Raw genomic sequence first — 19,779 nt, forward strand, 5'->3', positions numbered from 1 at the left:
GATGCCTTTTCCAGTATTTGTTTCCCCGTCGAACTGTGGCAACAGCGTGAGTCTGCTCATCAACACTGTCCGCTGTTGTTCCTACTCACCCCAGACATGATGGCAGTGAGCACACTATTTACAACCATAGAGAAGACCATAGAATCATAGAACGTTCTGAGTTGGAAGGGACCCACAAGGATCATCGAGTCCAACTCCTGTCTCTGCACAGGACAACTCCAAAATTCACACCGTGTGTCTCAGGGTGTTGTCCAAATGCTTCTTGAACATTGCCAGGCTTGGTGCCGTAAACACTTCCCTGGGGATGACTGATTATCCCCCCCAAAATGGAAATAATGTCTTCCTTCTTACTTTTGCTTTTTTCCCCCTTACACAAGTATTAACTTGTTAATGAAAGAGGGTTTTGGTTGGTTTTTGTTTTGTTCTACATGATGGCAACACTTTTCTACTAATTAATTTTGTTAAAGCTATGCAGTAAGTTCAACTTTTCAAAACATACTTCACCCTTCACTTACTAGCAAACATTCTCGTCTGTAGTGAGATATCAGCTCTTCGTCATGCCCTCTGTATGGGCCTTTGGACAAGAGTTCTTTGTTATTCTGGTAAGCATAGATAAGGTAGAGCAAGGCTTCCATATAGCTGAAGTAAAGTAAAGAAACAAGAATATTAGATGCAACATCCAGGTACCATCTGTTTTGAGGTAACTACTGTGTTCTTCGAACGATCGGTATCTTCACTTGCTTGTTTGACTGCAAGTCCACCCTTCCCCACCAATCTCTTCATAATATTTTTTTCTACCACACAATTTTGTCTTTTATGCACATCAGAATCATTTATTTTGTTATCAGGTTAGATCATTTGCACATGAAGCCTGATCCAAAGCTCACTGAAACCAACAGATATCATTTCACTCCCTTCAAAAATAGCTTTGGATTAGCCTTGAGTATACATGAAAACTTAATTTTTCCTGTGTGCATTTATGTCACATTAGGTTTGATCTCCCGTTGCCATATATATCTTGATAGCATTCTAGACCTTTGGAAATAAGATTTAAAGTTGTCATCCTATTTCTAAAAAATAAACTGTGAATTTTTAGCCTCACTGAACTGTTAAGTTCTTCCAAACTACTGAAGTCTACAGTGATAGAAGAAGTCACAACAGCATTTCAAAAGCTGAAGCACTGCTGGACTGTTGGTATTTGTCTTTAGTCTAAATGCAGAAGATAAATGCAAGCCTAATTGGTAAAGCATGAGTAACAGAGGACCTAAGAACAGAGATCCCTTCCCACACAGATGAACAATCTCCCCTCACACTGGGGCATACCATTTCCTGCAAACACCCTCAATTCTTAATTCTCTGACTTACAGAAACCCGGTTATGACAGATAGCCACTGAAAGCAGCTACCCTAAATGCAAGTAGTTAAAAATCTCATTTTTATTCAAACTAAAAAAACCTAAGAAGAGAAACTTCCTAATGGAGTGGTTAGAGGAACAGTACGTTATGCACTCACTCACTCCTACCGAGAACGGGAGGTCACGGTTAAACTACCAAAACCAAGCCACCAAACTACTAAAAATGGCTAAAAATTATGTGTGAGCACACGTAGAGCATACCTGAAAAATACATGTCAGAATCTTCCAAAGTAGACAAACTCAAGACTTACAGTAATGCCTCCCAATGAGACAATACAAAAAGAAGGCAAAAGGCTACTTCAAATAGCATGGTTCTTTAAAGCTTTACCTTCTAATAACCCTGTTTAGAAGAACAAGATGAAGCCCAATACCCTAATTTCAGAATCTACTGTGAAGTTACTTCTTCCACCATGAGATCTGCTCATAGTCCTTTGCAATCCTAAGTACTTATTGCTTAAGTAACATATTGTAAGTACAGTCACTGTTCTCCAACTCTGTCCTCAAAATACAAAGCTATGCTTTCATTAAAGGAAGTAGTTCTATTATGCTCTCAAGTTCATTTCTCCTACCCATGAAAACTCCTCACACCACTCATCACCAACACAACTGACTAGACAGTAAAAAACTTAATGTAGGAGGAAAGGGGAGATGATGATTGCAAGGAACTGGCATTGCTGGTTATAAAGCCAGAGGAGCAGGACCTTCTCTCCCTTTCCATTCTTAGTTCAGTTATTTGTGAAACTGCAGGTTGAAATTACAGTGTCAACAACTAAATTGATGCAAATTAAAAACTTGCTGCTGGTAGTGGCTTTATTCCCAGTCCCTCTCTTCCCACTCCTTCCCCCAGTTGTGTGACCTCTCCCTGAAACAACCGTAGTGCCATCTAAGAGCAAGGTAAGTTATTTTAAAATCATCATTACTGTACATCGAAGCTCGGAGACCTTATATATCTTGAGTCTGAGGAATACGACTACAGTGTAAATTAGCAAACAGATTCTGCCTTTTCATCTGAAGTGCATATAAGCTCCAGCCTATGAAGCCTATGCCTAAAAAAAAATCACTGAAGCTGCTCACAGAATTATGGAACTCACTGAGTCTAGGCTTTGGAAAAGATGCAGAAAGCACAGGATGGCTAAATTTTAGCACTGCTTTGAAAAAGGCATTTCAGTCAAAACTGAAAAAGTGCATTGGCTTTCCAAGAAACGTAAAAAGGCAACTGTTAAGGTCTACAGTTTGTTCACTTTTCAGTTACTACCACAAGAGTGAGCTGCAAGTAAAACTCCTGCCGAGGTTTGTCTCACCCATAGCAGGTTCCTACTCTACAGCACAGTCAGCGAAAACATGCCTGAAAGACCCTTGAATTCTCCACCTGCAGTGAAAAGAGGGCCTTGTCAACCACCATACGGGATCACGAGTGAACGCTGAAAGGAGGCATGAAAAAGATATACCAAACTACTTCTTTAACGTTGATTTTGTGTTTATTCAACACAGTACAATTATTTAAAGAAATGAGAGACCACCTGGATAAAGGTTGATTTTTGGCTCCATCTAGACACTGAGTGCTGCTAGGTATCAGTTAGTGTTAATAACACTAAGAAAAGTTGGTCAACTGAGGGAGATGGGTTTTTGAAAAAAAAGCCTCAAAACAGTCCTACTGATGAAGGTTGTATTAAATTATGAAAGTCTATGTTTTCATACATATTTTTTAAAGTTACATTTTTATGATTTCAGAGTTAATAAGGGAAGTGAAAGCGTTCATCAATTTAGTCCCGTTTGCGGAATAAGGATGGTAGCACTGCCCTCTAGAGTGTGTGAGATGCGAACCTCTGTAAGTCTCAGCCTTTTGGGAACCTGTAGCTGAAACATGGGTGCATAATTGCAATAGATGCCTTCAGAGCATCTGGATACCCAGATCCTCATCCATCCTCTAAGCATTCTTAACTCCGGTCTTATTGTCTTTGTATTAAATACCTCTTGAAGCATTTATGAACCTGCATTTTTTGCCAAAGGGAATGAATGCTACGCTTCTTTGGATGTTAGTGAGTCTGATAATATTGTAGTTTATTTCTGACCAATATCAGAGTCTAAGACTGGTCATTATAGGCTTGTTTTCTAAATTATGAAGATGTTTGGTAACAAATGCCTCACCCTAATTCTGCAAATTAATGTAAATAATGGAAAACTATACCAAACCCACTGTTCAGCACAGAGCAGAAACCCATGCCTCCCTCCCTCCCCCTGGCATAATCAGAATATGTTATGGCAAGAAGCAGATCAGTGAAAACACTGGTATTTTACAGCTGACGGTGCCATCCTGGAGTCCCAGTGCCAAGGAACCTGAAGGTCTTCTGTTCCTGTCTGCGTGCTTAGAGCGTACATGAAGTCTGGGGCTAACAAGGAGAGTTCCTATATACCACACCGATGCTCGTGACATTTTTGCCTCCTTAAGGGATCAAGCAATACCAGAGTGTCTATTTTTCAAATAAGCCAGGCAATCTTCTGACCAACCTTTGTACACAAGCTGTTTAAGACTGACAAAGTAGCATATTGCAATTTAGATTATTAATGAATGTACTAGCCAATAAATTACATGCTAGCAACCAGAGGACAAACCATTGTGTCTTGGGCTCATTGTGTTAGCTACTATAGAAAGATGTAGCTTGTCACAAAGACAAGACAGTGCCTTTTCCAACCAATTTTCTTGCTTTGTTTGGGGCCTTTTTTTGGGGGTCTTTACAAGACAAGAAAGAGAAATATCAACCAATTTGCTACAGAACATAGAGACAAAAAATTAAATTTGAGTCCCACTATAGTTTCCCTACTTACTGTGTTATAGATGAAAAAAAATCAGTGATTGACTATAGAATTGTTTCCACAATCAAAATTTTGTATGATGTGATAGCTCAATTTTCACACTACAGATGTCAGCCACTGGATATTCTGCAGCTAATCATTTAATTCCTTTGGCTGGGCATGGCAGAAAGAGGTACTTTTGAACAATTCTGTTTCAAAGACTCTTCTGCAGAATGTTTTTGAAGAATTTATACTGTAATCGCCACCTTTGTCGCATATGTAGATCAGAGAAGAGATTTTAGCTATAGTGCATTAAGTACATAAATGTCACCAATTTTATGTAGTCACAATTCCCAACTTGGTTCAAGAAGAGAAGGGAATGAATCACCATTGCCTCACAGAGCTAAGAAGAATCAGCTACAACTATCATAGTTACGCATAATAGTTTTTCCTCAAATACGTTCTTTTTTCCTGACTTTTAAAGCCCATCACAGGTGGAATTTTGGTTCAAATGCAGAAGGCAAAACTTTGCTTCTGCGGGAACACCCAATAAAAAGATAGGATGGGGACTTGACTAATTGTGATTGCTGATGAAAGCAGATACATGTATCTGTACATGTGATGCCAGAGAGGGAAGATTTTTATGGCTCAGGGATACCCAAAGCACTTAAGAACAGGAGAGAAGGAGGAATAGAGGTGCATGTGGAGGGTGCCCTGAAGAGAGTCCATGGCTTGGTAAGAGATTGGAAATGGAGATTAGGAATAGGAAGTTGTGGGAAATGTTGAGGTAGATGCAAGACTTAAAGGACCAAATAAATGCTGAACTCAAATGAAGAAAACGTTAAACAATTCTTAATTTTAAAAATAGCTTTACTTATCAATATTACATTTTGCCTTCACACCGCTCTACTACATTTGAGTTCTATGCTACCACTTACCTCTTTTTTTGGAAAAACTCCAATCCTACCATGAGAAACATGGTTGTTTCCCTGAAATTTCTATAGTCTTGATGCCATCTCTGCATATAAGAAAGGGTATATAGAATTTCATCCACAAACATGAAATACAACTTTTTTTTTTTTTTTTTTTAAAAACACACACACACTTTAGTTAGTGCTTAGTACTCACAGTAAGTGCTAAGGACCCCTAGTAAGCTTGCATGTGTGAAAAGTCTGCCTGAATCCACCCTCCTTCAATGAAAAGAAAATTCTTAGATATCTAAAATATTTCTAAATGAGATTATTTTTACAGAATGTATTATCATTTGAGATGAGCACAAAACATCTTTGGAGAACCACATTCAGAATGATATGAGATCCCTCTTCTCAAAAATAGTTGAGAATCCAATTGCCTTTTTATTCATCTTTACATTAAACTCAGTTATTTAATCAAAAAGTGTCACAAAGCTTTTTCATACACTAAATATTACGCTTAACTTTCAATATAAGAAAGACATAGAAAAAAGCCTGAACATTTTACACGGGAAGTGACAAAAAAACCAAACTCAATTCAGACTGTGGAGATGTTTGTATTGGAGCAGAACATTTACCTTACTGCATCACCATTTACACAAAGTGACTACTGGTACACTTGATAGGTAAATGCTCTAAGTGAGAAAGGCACTTTTACTGCAGCCGGTTAGTAGGCAACTTTCAATTGCTCATTAACGATAAAATAGGGGACAGCCTGCTATAATACATAGCCACTTCCAGATTCAACACAAAAAGAATGAGACAGGGTCCATGAAATGCCAACTCACTATACAGGACAAATACTGACAGAGTCTTTGGAGAAATCGCCAACTATCTACCTCAAGGGATAAAAAAGTGGCACGTCTCTGCTGGGGAATAGAAGACACCCTCCCATCCTCACTCTTAAATCTACATCCAGAATTGTTTATTTTACCTGTGCAATGCTATTCAGAAAACGATAAAATATTGAGCCTTGCACAGCCTAAAAAATACAACAGAAATCCCACTATGAGAACCCTTTCCCCTCAGGCTAGGGAGGGCACACGGTAACGTAGCAGCATCTACTGTAGGTCCTGAACCTGGTTAATGAGAAATGACAAGTAAATATTTTTCATTTGGTTTGTTGAGGGAAAGGTTACTCCCATAGTCCTCCTGAACAAGCTGTTTGGACCTAACAGAACAACAATGAGGTGTAAGTGGTGCACTGGAATCTGCCTAGGACCTAAATATCCACTGTTAAGAAGCCTTAATGAATGGTATTACACAGAGTTGAGACGGATGCTGTAAAACCAGCTACAGACTTAGCTTTAAATATGAGCTGAATTATTTTGGCAAATATTAATTACAATTATTTAATGTCTGAGATTTGCTCTTTTCTTTCTTTTCAAGTTTTTCTAAATAGCACAGGAGGAAAAATTAAATGCACAAACTGGTTATGTATGGTCTTGGCAAACAAAAGAATCTGGTGCTCATAAGAAAATGGGAATGGCTGCAGAGTCAGCTGGAGGAAAAGCACAAATGCAACTATGCCTGTGACCCAGTGCTCAAGATGTATAAGATGCTTAGGCCACTCTCACTCCTTCATTGGTAGCTGTTTCTGACTAGAAAAAGCCAGTTGGCTCATATGGTGATAACAGAATACTGTTAGTGACATCGAGACATGTTAAGTAGCGAGGACAGACTCAAACTTGACATTTATTTATGGCTCAAGTCATTGGAATTACAGATGTGGAAAAAAACAGCTTTAGATCAACTGATCAGAGCAGCCTTCCTACAAATAAATGGTCTTTCAATAACCAGTTTTAACTTTCAGTGTAAAAAGAAATTTGTGAAGATAAAATTCAGTTTACTGATAACTATTTCACATTACAATTTAATTTAAAGCATAAAAAATACTGACCTCATACTCCTCCATGTTCACTTCATCTGGCTTTATCATTTCAAGTTTAGCTTGAGCAACCTTCATTATGTTACGGCACCTTACAAAAAGCAACAAGTAATCATGGAATATTACTGGAAATTCACAAAGGATATTATCCGTACGAAGACAGCCGCCTCAAACAGTATAAGCTACAGACTTATGCAAACCAGTATGACAACACTGTGGGAAATATGCTTTTTATTATGCAGGGTATAATCAGCAGGAGAGGGCATATTTTTGAAGTATGTGTGATGGTGGCCTGTGCTATTTAAGAATTACTTCTTGTTTTATTTTGCTAAATTGCCACATGGCTCACTCTTTCTTTTTAATTTAAAGTTCAGATGGCTTGAAACTCCCCGATACTTACTTTGAAAAAGTAACGTTAGAGGATTATTCACTACACAGAAATCAGACTGATGTTCTCTACCTTCCAATTTACTTATTTCTTTAAATAAGTAAATATATGGAATTTCACGTGGAAGAGAGACACTGTCTTGCTTTCAAGGAAGTTACCCATCTGGCTTGTAAGGCTTTGCTGTCTGCTGCGAGCTTTCAGGGCAGTGAAGAAATGCAAATTACACAGCCTTCCACAGTGTTTTGAAAGAAGCTATAGAAATCTATGTGCAAAATTACGAACAACACTGAGTATTTCTCCTTATGGCATACCAATAGAAACCCAACTTCTTGATTACTCTTTTTACAGAGATTTTGATAAAGATTTTTTTTACAAAATATACGTGCAAGCTATTAACTAGAAGATAAAGCCTAATAAACGCACTAGCCTTCCATCTATTACACGCACTATCTGAATACGAAGGGGTGTCTCCGCACATCAGGGAACGTTCGTGAGCAGAGGAAATGAGACATGCAGATCTTATTACCTTTCATCAAAGCTAAGATTGTGATCTCCAAACTGTTCCAGTAATGTTCTCTCAATTATCTTCTTTGGTGCCTGGTTTTGGATGAAGTAAACAATTGCATGACGCAAACGGTAATCACATTCAGGTGGTGGATCTTCCTGGGCTAATTTTAGCAAACGTGTGTATTCCAATTTAATTGCCTAAATAATTAAAAAAAAAATACACATTATTCTTTCTGGCTTTTAACTCTTAAATGTCACAGACACTAACAGGATAATTCATGTCTCATGGCCTTTTGCCTACAAAATAACTTTTGAACAATTCCATAGTCCACCACCCTTCTAACAAGTCTGAACCACGTTTAAAAAAGAAACAAACAAACTAAAAAACCCAGACAAATGGTAAAGTTGTTGCTGTTTCTCCCCAGCTAAGCCTGCCAAAATCCCAGGTAGATCTTTACTTCAAAAGCAGTCCCAATCCTACGCTATGTCTCCTTGAGTGAAGGTTTATCCAACCCCTAGAGACTTTCAGCATTTACAGACCAAAAGCAGTATACAATTTCAGATGATTTACCTAAAGGAATCTTTTAAAATCTCATAAAGTAAAAAAGGTGCCTCTAATACATGGTTAAAATGCAAATACATGAATAAAGCAAATTCTACAGATAGTTTAATGAACATGTATGATTTTGGAAACACTAATGAGAATGGAAAATGTCTTTCAACAAAAATCAAATTGTAAGATTTCTAAAGAAAATAATACTTCAATATGAATAGCATTAGTCTCCTACAGGGCAGGACAGAGTCCTTATTGAATATTTTAGATCGACTTTAGAGGTCATCAGAACCATTTACTTTTCCAGCTTTGCCAGCACATTAGTTTTTAATGAACATCATCTGTTATGTTCATTAGCTTTTAGTCACTGAAACTATAGAGCATAAACAAGAGCAACAAGGAAAATAATGAGAAAAATGGTGACAAATGTTAATATGTTCCATAATTTATATTTCAAAATAGGGAGGTGATCAGATTGTTTACTAACACTAAACATCAACTTGAAACAAATGACTTGACACAGTAGCTTCATGCATTAGCTAAGTTTCAATACAACATATGCACAAAATAGAGCTCCAAAGCAGGCAGAAAAATACTGTTCAATATTTCAAATTCATGTTGAAATACCTGGCAGGAGCAGGTAGCTTACTGACTTTTAACTATCAGAAATTTGGGCTCCCATTCTCTACTAATAAACACTTTGTTTCAGGACTAAACACATGGGTAGGATACTATTCCTACAGGCTTAAACACAGAGCGTGTGGAGAACTTTAAAACTTAAGAGAACGTGCTGCATCAGTATTTTTAAATACTAATCATATGCATTACCATTGAAAAGGAAGTCTGGGAGAAGCGATTATAAATATCAAAAGCCACAGACAGAGTTTCTATTATCTTACATCAGAAGAAGTTCTACCATTAGAAAACCAACATCGGTAACTATGCAATTAAACCCTGTTTATTGGGGTAGGCCAGAAACAAAAAGCAATTGTTATTAGACATTTAATTTTTCAGAGAATTACTTTGAAGTAGGAAAAAATGCAACACAAAACTTGTATTTTTATATACATATTTACACAAAATAAAATGGTATACTACAGATTCAGAAATCCTAGGTACAAGGCAAAAATAATAGTACTTCTTTACACAGAATACAGGAAAAAAAGATGGTAGAAAAAAGTATTACATCTTTCATTTTCTCATTGAGAAGGTTATATAAAGATCTTAAGGCAAACATTCTGCAAGGAACTGTCTATAAAGTTTAAAGAAGGATGACTAGAAGAGGTCATTGATCAAGAAATATCTTAATGGGTTTGTATTAGTCACATCTCAAGCCTGAGACCTAAAGGGAGAGTGAATCCTTGGCAGTAACAATGACTCACGTCAAATGGGTTTTACCCAGGTTACACTAAAACAAAGGCATCATAGAAAAAAACCCACAGCTTTCTGTAAACACTCATTTTATAAAAAACACAGGAAGAAACCCAGAGTATAACAGTATTAAAAAAAAAAATCATAGAAGCTTTTACAATAAGTTTATGGAGTAACAGGAGATTCCATTTGATATGTCTCAACATACAAATTTTGTTACCAAGTAGGACCACTTCATCTGCATATGTTCATACTAACGTATTCCTCAAAAATGAAGCATGTTCCACCTCGTCTAAGTTACTGCAAACATGATTCAGCAGAAAATGAGTAAGGAAACTTTTCCACTCTCCAACAATTTAGTATCAGAACATTTCCTCACTCAAACAGAAATTCTGTCCCTCGTGAAGTGAAGAAGTTTAAGCATTCAAAATTAAAGATCGAAAAACATTTCAACTAAGCATTGTTTTCATAACTCTGAAGCACTAAGTATAACTTTATTTTGAGCTGCATTTGTTTTAAATTTATCAAAATACCCTTCATATTCAAAAAATATTGAGGTGCAATTAAACTTTCTGGTAAAGAGTTTGATTTGATCAAGTGAGGATTTTTTCCCAACTTTAAAAAGACTGACATCTTTTCATTAAGTAATTAATTCAAAAAACCAAACAAAAAACCCAAACACTGAATCTCAAACCAAACCTATTGCACCAAAGAAAGGCTATGGCAGGTGTGTGTCTGTTCCCTGAGGGCAGGCACGGTTAACAGACGGCCCTGCAAACAAATGTCATGGTCCTAACACTTCTCCAAGTATCCGTGACAAAAACCCACACAAATGAACAAACCAACCCATGAGATTTCAGTTTCCTTACCAAGGAGGAGTTGGAGAATTTTTTGGCGATGGTGGTGGTTTTGTGTTTGGTTGGCTGTTGTTTGGGGGTTTTTCTTTCTTTTGGTTTTTACACTTTCTTCTAGTGGAACTACACCATAACAATTAAGAAGAAAATAAACTGCTACTCAATGACAAGCAAGAAACTTCTTCCCCCTCTCCAAATCACATTTGAGAGGATTTTCCATCATGTCAAAGTTAATGCCTTTTCTAATACCCTGAAAATTCAAAAGATCATGAGCTAAAAATGCTCAGAAGTTTGTGTATTTAAGACGACTAGCGCATTTTTAAATCTGGTATTATTGCAAAGAGAAATAACCACAAAATGCCTAACGTCTAATTCCCAGTAATAAAACACTACATAAATAAATAGTACTGACATCCGTGCAGTTACACAAAAGAAAGTGATTTAGATTTAGTAAAAATCTTTTAAGGAGTACAAAACAAGAACATGTCTTTGAAATAAAGAACAAAAGACTAAAAGCACGGATGTCCCTGGGTGTAAAAACTGATGTCCCAAACAGTCCAGCGAAGGCATGGGTTTTGTTACTAACAGAGGAAAAAAGTACATATTCTTATTGATTACACATCTAGGTTTCGTGTTACTTGCTACTATTATTAGAAAGCTAAAATGCCGAACGGCGTATAAGCTACTGATGTCAAGGAATCGTACTGCTGAATCAACAGGGAAATAGTTGTGTATTTTTCAAGGGAGAAACATCTAAATGGAGGACTAATATCATAGAACAGTATGTATAAATGCTGGAACAGTCTTAATACACATCAAAGGAGGGAGAAGGCATATCTAACAAGAAAAGTCAGAGGAGAAAAAGTTGAAAACGTTAGTTGTACCTTAAAGAACCCTGCTTCTGGCCCACACCTGTCATAAACATTCCTGGCTTTACCTATAGCCATGATAATACCTTGCATGTTCGGGGTCAGCATGACCTGCCACAAGGGATTTAAGGTAAAAGTTTTGAATGATTAATACTTTAACGACCAAATTCAATATGCTTTTAGTCTCATGCAAGATAAAAAGCAACTTAATGCATGCATACATCGAAACGGCACATTTCAATACAGATCTGGTGTGCATATTCTGCAAATCAGTCATGGCATGTGTATATATTTTTACTGTAACAACATATGATTAAAGGAAGCTTACAAAAAAAAAAAAACACTGAAGAACTGTGTCAAATACAATTTAAAAGTTACATGGCCAAAACTTCTCAGGAAAGGAACATGCATCGTTCAGCATTAGTATCTACCAGAAACCGCATACTGAATGAGTGCTACCCATGGCCACCAAAGGATTTTAAAAAAAGTTTCAAGTAGAAAAATCACGCGATCACACTCTACATATAATATACTAAGAATATCGTAAACTACACTGCTTATATTTTACACATATTTCAACAGCAAAATAAGGGACTCATTGCTGCAAGTGCAATCGGTCCCTGAAGCATTTGCAGACAAATTCTTTAAAAATAACAAAACACAAACAAACTGAAACCCAAAACATTTAACAAAAACAAAGCCAAACATAAGACACATCTCACAGCTATTCACATCAGTTGTATACGAACAATATGATCCACCTAGGTTACTCAGAAAGGCCTTTCCCCTTTTTTATCTGTGAGAAAAGGAAAAGACTCCTCCTCCTCCTGCCCAAGGTATAGTTGGCACAGCAACTGGCACAGCAACAAAAGATGAAGAACCCTAAACTCTCCAGAAGAGTTTCCCACACGTAAGAACAACATTAAAAAAAGTGAAGACACTTACAAAAAGAATAGGGAAATATGGAAGAAAGTTATCATTCTCTAGAAAGACAATGGCATGGGAACAACAGTGAAAAAAAAGAAGAAAAAAAAAAGTCCAAAAAACCAAGTCATTAGGGAAGGCTAAATCCTCACGTTCTTAAAGGTGGAGACTACACACCCGTGAGAAGCCAAACTTAGTGTGATGATGTCAATTAAATCATTTTGTTCCCCGTGCCATACTCCCAGTTACAACTGATGACAGTGACAGGGCAGAATAACCTGAAATACCCATTAGCCTAGGGCAGCACAAGCTCCCCGTAGCCCACAAGAACACACGCTCAGGCACCTGAGAATATGGGCTGCACCGACGCTAACCCCAACCCAAACAAACACGGAGTAACCAGCGTCAAGGCAGGACGGTTTGATGACCTGGCAGTGTTACTTTCTGCTGCTAAATTAGGGCAGGAGAAAATAACGTCTCTCAGGGTAACATGGGCCTCTCATCTGTTCCTCAAGTAGTACCAGGTACATCCAACACCCTGGGTCTGAACTGAGGAAAACCACTTGTTCTTTAAATTTTTTTCTTCTTAAGCTTTGGAACAGTCAGCTCCACCAGTCGTATCATTTTCAGGTTATTTCCATGGATAGTTTAATCCTCGAAGTCTGGAAAGCTTAACCTTGGTGAGTAAGGGATTGGAGTAAACGTTAGCTTTATTGGACTGACAAGAAAGCACAAACATTAAGAACATCGCTCACTATACTGTGATTTTTTAAATGATGTAGTAGTCCACAGTCTATCACCAGCATTTCAAAGGCTACCTTGCCTAACACAAACATTCAACTTCCACAGCTAAAAAGACAAAAAGACCTCCAGTGTAAATGGTACCATGCAAAGCGTGCCCGATTAGAGTAGCTAGTGCTTTCCTTTCATATTTCATTACAAATTAAAGGCATTGTTAAGGTTACAAATCACTAAGCATTTAGTTTTGCAGAAATCTGTTAGGTGTCACAATGTGCAAACATGCTAAAAATTCTCATCAGGCAGCACAAGAAAGCACCGAGGAGGAGCGGTGCACACAACTGCAATCAAATGTACCTCATCGTCATAACCCCCCTCCTCTGACTCAATCACAAAAGTCCCTATATCAGGAATCGCCACCTCTACAACTCGCTGGTTAGGAGCTGGTTGAGCTGGGGCATTATCAGAGCTCTGCAGAAGAAAACCATTATCAGTGCGTGGGGAAAAAAAAATAAAATCAGAAAACAGAGAAAATTACGGAGAGACGCAAACTGACAGGCTGATCAAGTAAAATGATGTGCACTGCTGAAGTTCTGAAAAAAATTACAAACATAACTTATATTCTCTAACTACTTACAGTTTCTTAATTTTTTTAAGTAGTACATTTTAAAATTAAGCCATCATTATTAAATAGATTTCATTTGTTCTTTATTCTCTGATTACAACTTTACAGGTTAGTATGGCAGTATTGCAACTCTAACATCCATTACAAATTTAAGGCAGTTGTTAAAGGATAAGTCTGTGAACCATCACTTCTTTTCATACATTTCACCAAAAAAGTTACTAAATACATCTGAAGTATCTGATGAATTCATACTAAGGCATGGCAACAAACCAAAGGCTAACATTCCCTGTTGCTCTGGGGGAAAAAGAAAAAAAAAAATACAAAAAAGCCTCTAGTAATCAAGATATTTGAAAGAACATTTAAACATGCATTACATTCAACAGGTCATTTTTTAATTTTTTTTTTTTAGAAGAGCAATTAGACAGAAAAATCAAGGGAAGATTAGCATAGCAAGAATTTCAGTAACTAGCATAAAGTAAGTTTTAAACAACAACTGAGACAAATCTCAAGTCTTATGGTCTATCGTTTTACAGTAGCCACTTTACAACATGTGCAGAACTTAAACCTTGACTAAGCAATCTTGAATCTAAGCATTCACAGACTGCCCTCCTACTTGTCCGGCAAGTACCACAATAGTCTGATTTTTTAGCAAAGATTCCAGAAACACACATAGTATCTATTTACACCCAGCACTGTATAAATACAAAGGAAGCTTGTTCAGAGGGCAGAAAAAAAATATGACAATAGGGCAGAAAATGGACACAAATGATGATGTGGTGACTAACCTACAATCCTGTTTGTTACATGTTCTGACGTTGGCTTTCTTTCTTTCAAAATGGACAAACAAAAAGTGGAGGAAAGGAATATATGCCTGCATGTCAGAATGCATATGGAAATAGAATAATTCAAAAGCATGCCAATACACTGAGAAGGAAGCACGATTCTCCCTAAGTTAAATTCGGGTATACAGAGGAGTAGCTTTTAAACATTAAGAGAGTACCTTTAGATTAGCTAGAAACTGGCTTTAGGTTCTAACAGCTGAAATACATTTGTTTCTAAATAAAAGAATTTGCATGGTTTGACATTTTGATTTCTAAAGAGCCATCCATCTTGTTGCAGAACAATGCAGTGAAAATATTGGAATAAGCAACCTGCATCTGCCTTATTAACACTATCATGATGTTCCCCACGTGGTTCCTCAATGACAGTCTTTTAAAGTCCTAAGGCTGATCACTATGCAAAGTGTCATTAGCCTAAACTAAAACACTCGATCCATGGAATCAAGTCTGTAAGATTCTTCCACATCCCACTGGAATGGATGCCCACAGACCCTAGAAAGAGGACAGCATCATGCAAGGCATTTTATCACGCGTTTCGTATTTTCATAGCTACCCATTCAGCTGGAGGTAACTCATATTAAAGAGGCTCCCCCTAAGCTGTTCGGTGTTCTGAGAACTCAAAAGTCAGATATGCAGTAGCCTAAAACATGAGTGTAAAGTATGTTTTCACCCAGGGTTAGATCAGTTTTCCTGATGGCTTTGATTTCAGTTTAGCAGAGAAAGCAGGCATGCTTCTCTGCTCTCCTGACACCACAGGAGAGAGGGATGGAAAACACATCAGGTGTAAGACTCAAGCTGTCACATCATTTTCAAAGGCTTTAGGAGGACTTTCTTGTTGGCCCCAAATACATCTAGGGCTAGACTGCTTTTGTTTAATGAGGATTCACACCCGAGCTTAGGAAGCATGCTTCAGATTTTGCATAGATCTAAATTGTTTGTATCTCTGGTGGTTACTACGGGTGCCTGAGGAAGCTATACCATACATTTTGTATGTTTTATCCTTCTGGATACGGTTCCAAGATAGATACATGTATTGCTTTAAAGGCACTTGCTTTTGTGGCAAAGACATTGGTCATTTACCTATATACCTATAGGAAAGCAAAAAAAAAATTTGCTGAAAGAAAAAAACCTGTTAAATATTAGTTTCATTAATAACTAATGAAGTAGTTCATGTCCAATTCCTCTTAATATTTGTTGTATGAAGCGAAAACAGAATCATCCAACACTAATTCTTACAACGATTTTAAGTTAATATATGCATCTGATGAATCACAAAAAAATTATTTTCATCAAGTTGTGAATTTGCATTAAAGCTACAAAATACTGTTGAAAAAATCCTTATTTTTGAAAGCTACTTCAACTTCCATAGGTCTTTCAAGGGAACTCAATTATAATCTTATATTTCTGAGATAAGAACCTGAATGTTTAAAGGAGTATTTTTCAAGTCTTTTATATTGAATGTCAATGATTACTCCTCAAAAATAAATGGAGCCATCTGACATTTTGAAAAGATGGTGAACACAAACACAACTGCCATTTGAACAATATGCTGTACTCTTGACAAGTACTTTAATCACAGAGAGAACATCTATCTTAGTATTTTTCTTCTGCTACACCCATTACTGTAGTACATACTTTCTGGATGGACTTCAGCGTTGGACAGTCCCTGAAGAAGCAGTAATTTTCAGTTCAAAATTTCCACACTCCCTCCCTTTTATCAGCTATCATATCATGTCCATTTGCAAAATAAAAGCAAAAGAAGTATTTCAAGCTTCAAAATATCCTCACCGTATCCATTATAGCTTCTGGACCTCTATCTTCTTGTTCAGCTACAGCTTTATTGATTGCTTGTACAGAATCTTCTTTTAAGTGCTTTGAAATATCAGTTCTTGATGGCTGCTCTAAGTATTCTGGTTCTCCTGCTTGAACTTAGTAATAGAAATAAGATAACAATTTTGTGTGTTAACATAAGCATGAATTTTGAATTGATCAGTTTTATTTGGATCACTGTCTTATAGATACGTTAATCCACACAGAACATGCAGGGTAGGTCACACCATTCATGAATACAACTTTACACCAGTTTGTCTCTCTGGTCACTTTGAACACTTCCGTATAAATGGACCCACGGTTTTGTATTAGGAACAGACCTGTCCTGTCTATAGCACTATTAAGGCTCCAGAGTGAGAGGTGTTCATCAATCATCGCAGGGGATGACTAAGAACAAAGATGAGATTCTGCTTGGACTTTCTGTGGGATACAGACCCGATGTACAGAATGACCTACAGCCACTTTAGTGCCAGATGTATTTTTACTTCGCAAAACAATCAACACGTTATATTCTTTTGACTTAAGGGTAATCTCAAAGCCTCCCCTAATTGAGGGCAGTAAGATTGATTAGCATGAATAGTGCCTTATATTCCTTACATGATGAAAGCAAATTTTGGCAGACAAATAAAACATTCGTTTAGTCCTTTCTATTACTAACAAAAGAAGTAAAACCAGTCTCAAAGTGTTTGTGAAGTTAAAACATAAAGAAGATGAAGTCACTCTCCACAGAGTTTGCAAAAACAGAAATGTCATTACATCACTGCACTTTCTACATTCAGTTTGTAGTCACAGATAGTTATGAGAAACATACGCTCAGTCTTAATGACTCAAATATAACAGTGAGAACATCCGGACAGCGGTCTCACTACACAAATCCATCATGTCATCTTTCACATAATGTACATATAGCCTTTCACATCAGAGCAAAAGGTGGATGTAACCTGAAAAAAAACTGACAGGTTTTGCTGTGTCAAAGCAGGCATATGTTTTATAGGCAGATTGCCAGTGATCTTTATGAGCTAGGTTCCTAACAGCACTGGCCTCACTGTTGCTGTTCAGAGGCTTTTGCACAGTTTTAAACACCCTCATTTTTACATACTAATTTCTTAAGTGGGCCCTAGTATTGCTAATTCTATTCAATACATCACACCAAATAAATTAATCTTCTTTTCAGATCTAAATTCTGTCCTAATTTAAAATGAGGAGGTAGGTCGTCTACTCAATCATTCTGAATAGAAGAATAGACATCACTTATGGACTAATAAATTCTTGAAACAGACGGATGAGACCTGTTAATAATTATCTATCTTAAAAAGTCAAAGTTTCTACAGGAAGAAAAAAAAATTAGTAAAAGCTAAGCACGACTGGGAGGGAAAAGGCAGAACCACCAACAAATAATTTTTTTCTCCAAATAAAAAGAAAAATGCAAAAAAACCAAAAACCCAACAGACTAAACTTCAAGTACAGTTACCTTGGTCAAGTGAAGAGTTATAATTCAAGATTACACAAATTAACTTTTTCTTCCTTTCTTAAGCTGCAAAACAATATACACAAAACCCAGTGATTTTTCATTCTACTCCTTTTACAATAAGGTAGAAGCAGCTAACCTGGAGCAGGTGAGGGTGCTGGTGCCCTGGGTATCTGAGATAACAACTTCTCCTGCTGTGCCTTCTGAGCAAGTTCTGCATCCCATTCTTCGAGTTCTTTTTCAAAACGTTTATTGTCTTCCTTGACGTAATCCCTTAGATCAGAAGGTAATGTGTCCATTCCAACAAGGATCTGTCCCGTTTCTTTGTTAAACTCCTCTGCGGTAACATGAAATATAAATTTCAGAAAAAGAAAGAATAGGGCAAAAGAAAGTATGTTCAACAAATTTCCTCAAGTGAATTACTGGAAACATATAGGACAGCACCAAAACCCCAAAACTATGTTACTTCTAAATGGTTTTATTATCTCGGGCACTCCTCTGCTACTGAGATGGATGGCTACTGCTCTTGCAATCTTTGGCACGTTCTTGGACATGATCAGATCATTGCCATTTTCAAAGATGAGCCTTTTGGGTCATGAGTATCCTACGATTGGAACATTCAGGAAAAAAAAGTCACAAAAGCCACCATAGCTTGATTTCATTACTGCCACACAGAGCTGGACACAACTCAACTTTGCAGTAGAAGAGGGGAAGGTGAGTGGGCCTACAGGGATTTGGAAAGTCAACTGATAAGAACACCAGCTACATTGAGTAACCTTCTTTTTTGATTCGATAACGGTCTCTGCAAGGGTATCCCAGATCCTAGGGGATCAACCAGCTGTAATTGTCCCCCAGCAAGCAGGCCTCAGACTTAATTAGGGTGGCACAGCCACCTCACAGGGCCCAGAAACACTACGGCTGCAAGTCTACTACTAATCTGGCAATCTAGAAGCGTCAAGGTTAATATCGGTTCTCATTTAAAAACCGAACAAATGCACACTCGAGCTTTCTGCCCTATGAAAAGACAAGAATATGAAAATTTTGCACCATTTCTGGTGGAAATCTCTGACCATTTGCACAGTCAGCTCCCTAGCCACCATTATCAGGCTCCACAAAACTCATGCTAAGGGATTTTTGCCCTCTCTCCAAACACTTCTGTGCAAGCCTTATAGTTATGTACTACTACATAACCTGAAAAAAATTTCCCAGCCCATGTACTACTTTGGTTTAATGTGTGACTGGTAGGGTTATGTTATTAACTTTTCAATATTCTGCATAAAGCTTCAAGTTTCCATGCTCCGGCAAAGTTCAGAGTTCTGAAGCTTATGAAAAAAGAGCTACATGAGGATTTTAACGTCAATAGGCTCATTTCTGTATTTCCATATTTCTGTTTTAATCTTCAGTGAGATAATCTCTCCAAAATTCTGAACATGTGATCACCTGACTAAAATGTTTACAAATTTGCAAGCTTAGTTTATTTTGCTCTCGTAATAATGTTGAAACACTGGCATTATCTTTATTAATCTAAAAGTTGAAGAGCAATTGTTCCACCCACAAAACCAATCTGACTAACAGTAATGAGCATAAATAGAACTTTCAATAATTATTAAAACTATTTCAGAAATCTGGAAATCCATCTGAAAGAAGCTCACTTTACCCATATATTCAACTACTCTATATCATGCAGAAAACATATCCATGACATTACCTTGTATCAAGTATTGTTCCTTATCATTGATATACATTAA

General features: G+C 37.2%; 1 protein-coding gene across 1 annotated transcript in view; it reads right to left on the minus strand.

Annotated features, from left to right (window-relative positions):
* USP25 (ubiquitin specific peptidase 25) overlaps positions 1-19,779 on the minus strand; it is an 84,673-nt gene that overhangs the window by 1,584 nt on the left and 63,310 nt on the right. The window contains 9 exon segments of the mRNA XM_009698602.1: positions 516-639; positions 5,145-5,224; positions 7,078-7,156; positions 7,980-8,158; positions 11,623-11,718; positions 13,627-13,740; positions 16,522-16,661; positions 18,171-18,368; positions 19,740-19,779. The exon segment at positions 19,740-19,779 is cut by the window's right edge and continues 18 nt beyond it. Coding sequence (XP_009696904.1) covers positions 516-639; positions 5,145-5,224; positions 7,078-7,156; positions 7,980-8,158; positions 11,623-11,718; positions 13,627-13,740; positions 16,522-16,661; positions 18,171-18,368; positions 19,740-19,779 — 1,050 coding nt within the window.

Source organism: Cariama cristata, unplaced genomic scaffold (genome assembly GCF_000690535.1).
Source record: "Cariama cristata isolate BGI_N322 unplaced genomic scaffold, ASM69053v1 scaffold6664, whole genome shotgun sequence".
Lineage (NCBI taxonomy): Eukaryota > Metazoa > Chordata > Aves > Cariamiformes > Cariamidae > Cariama > Cariama cristata.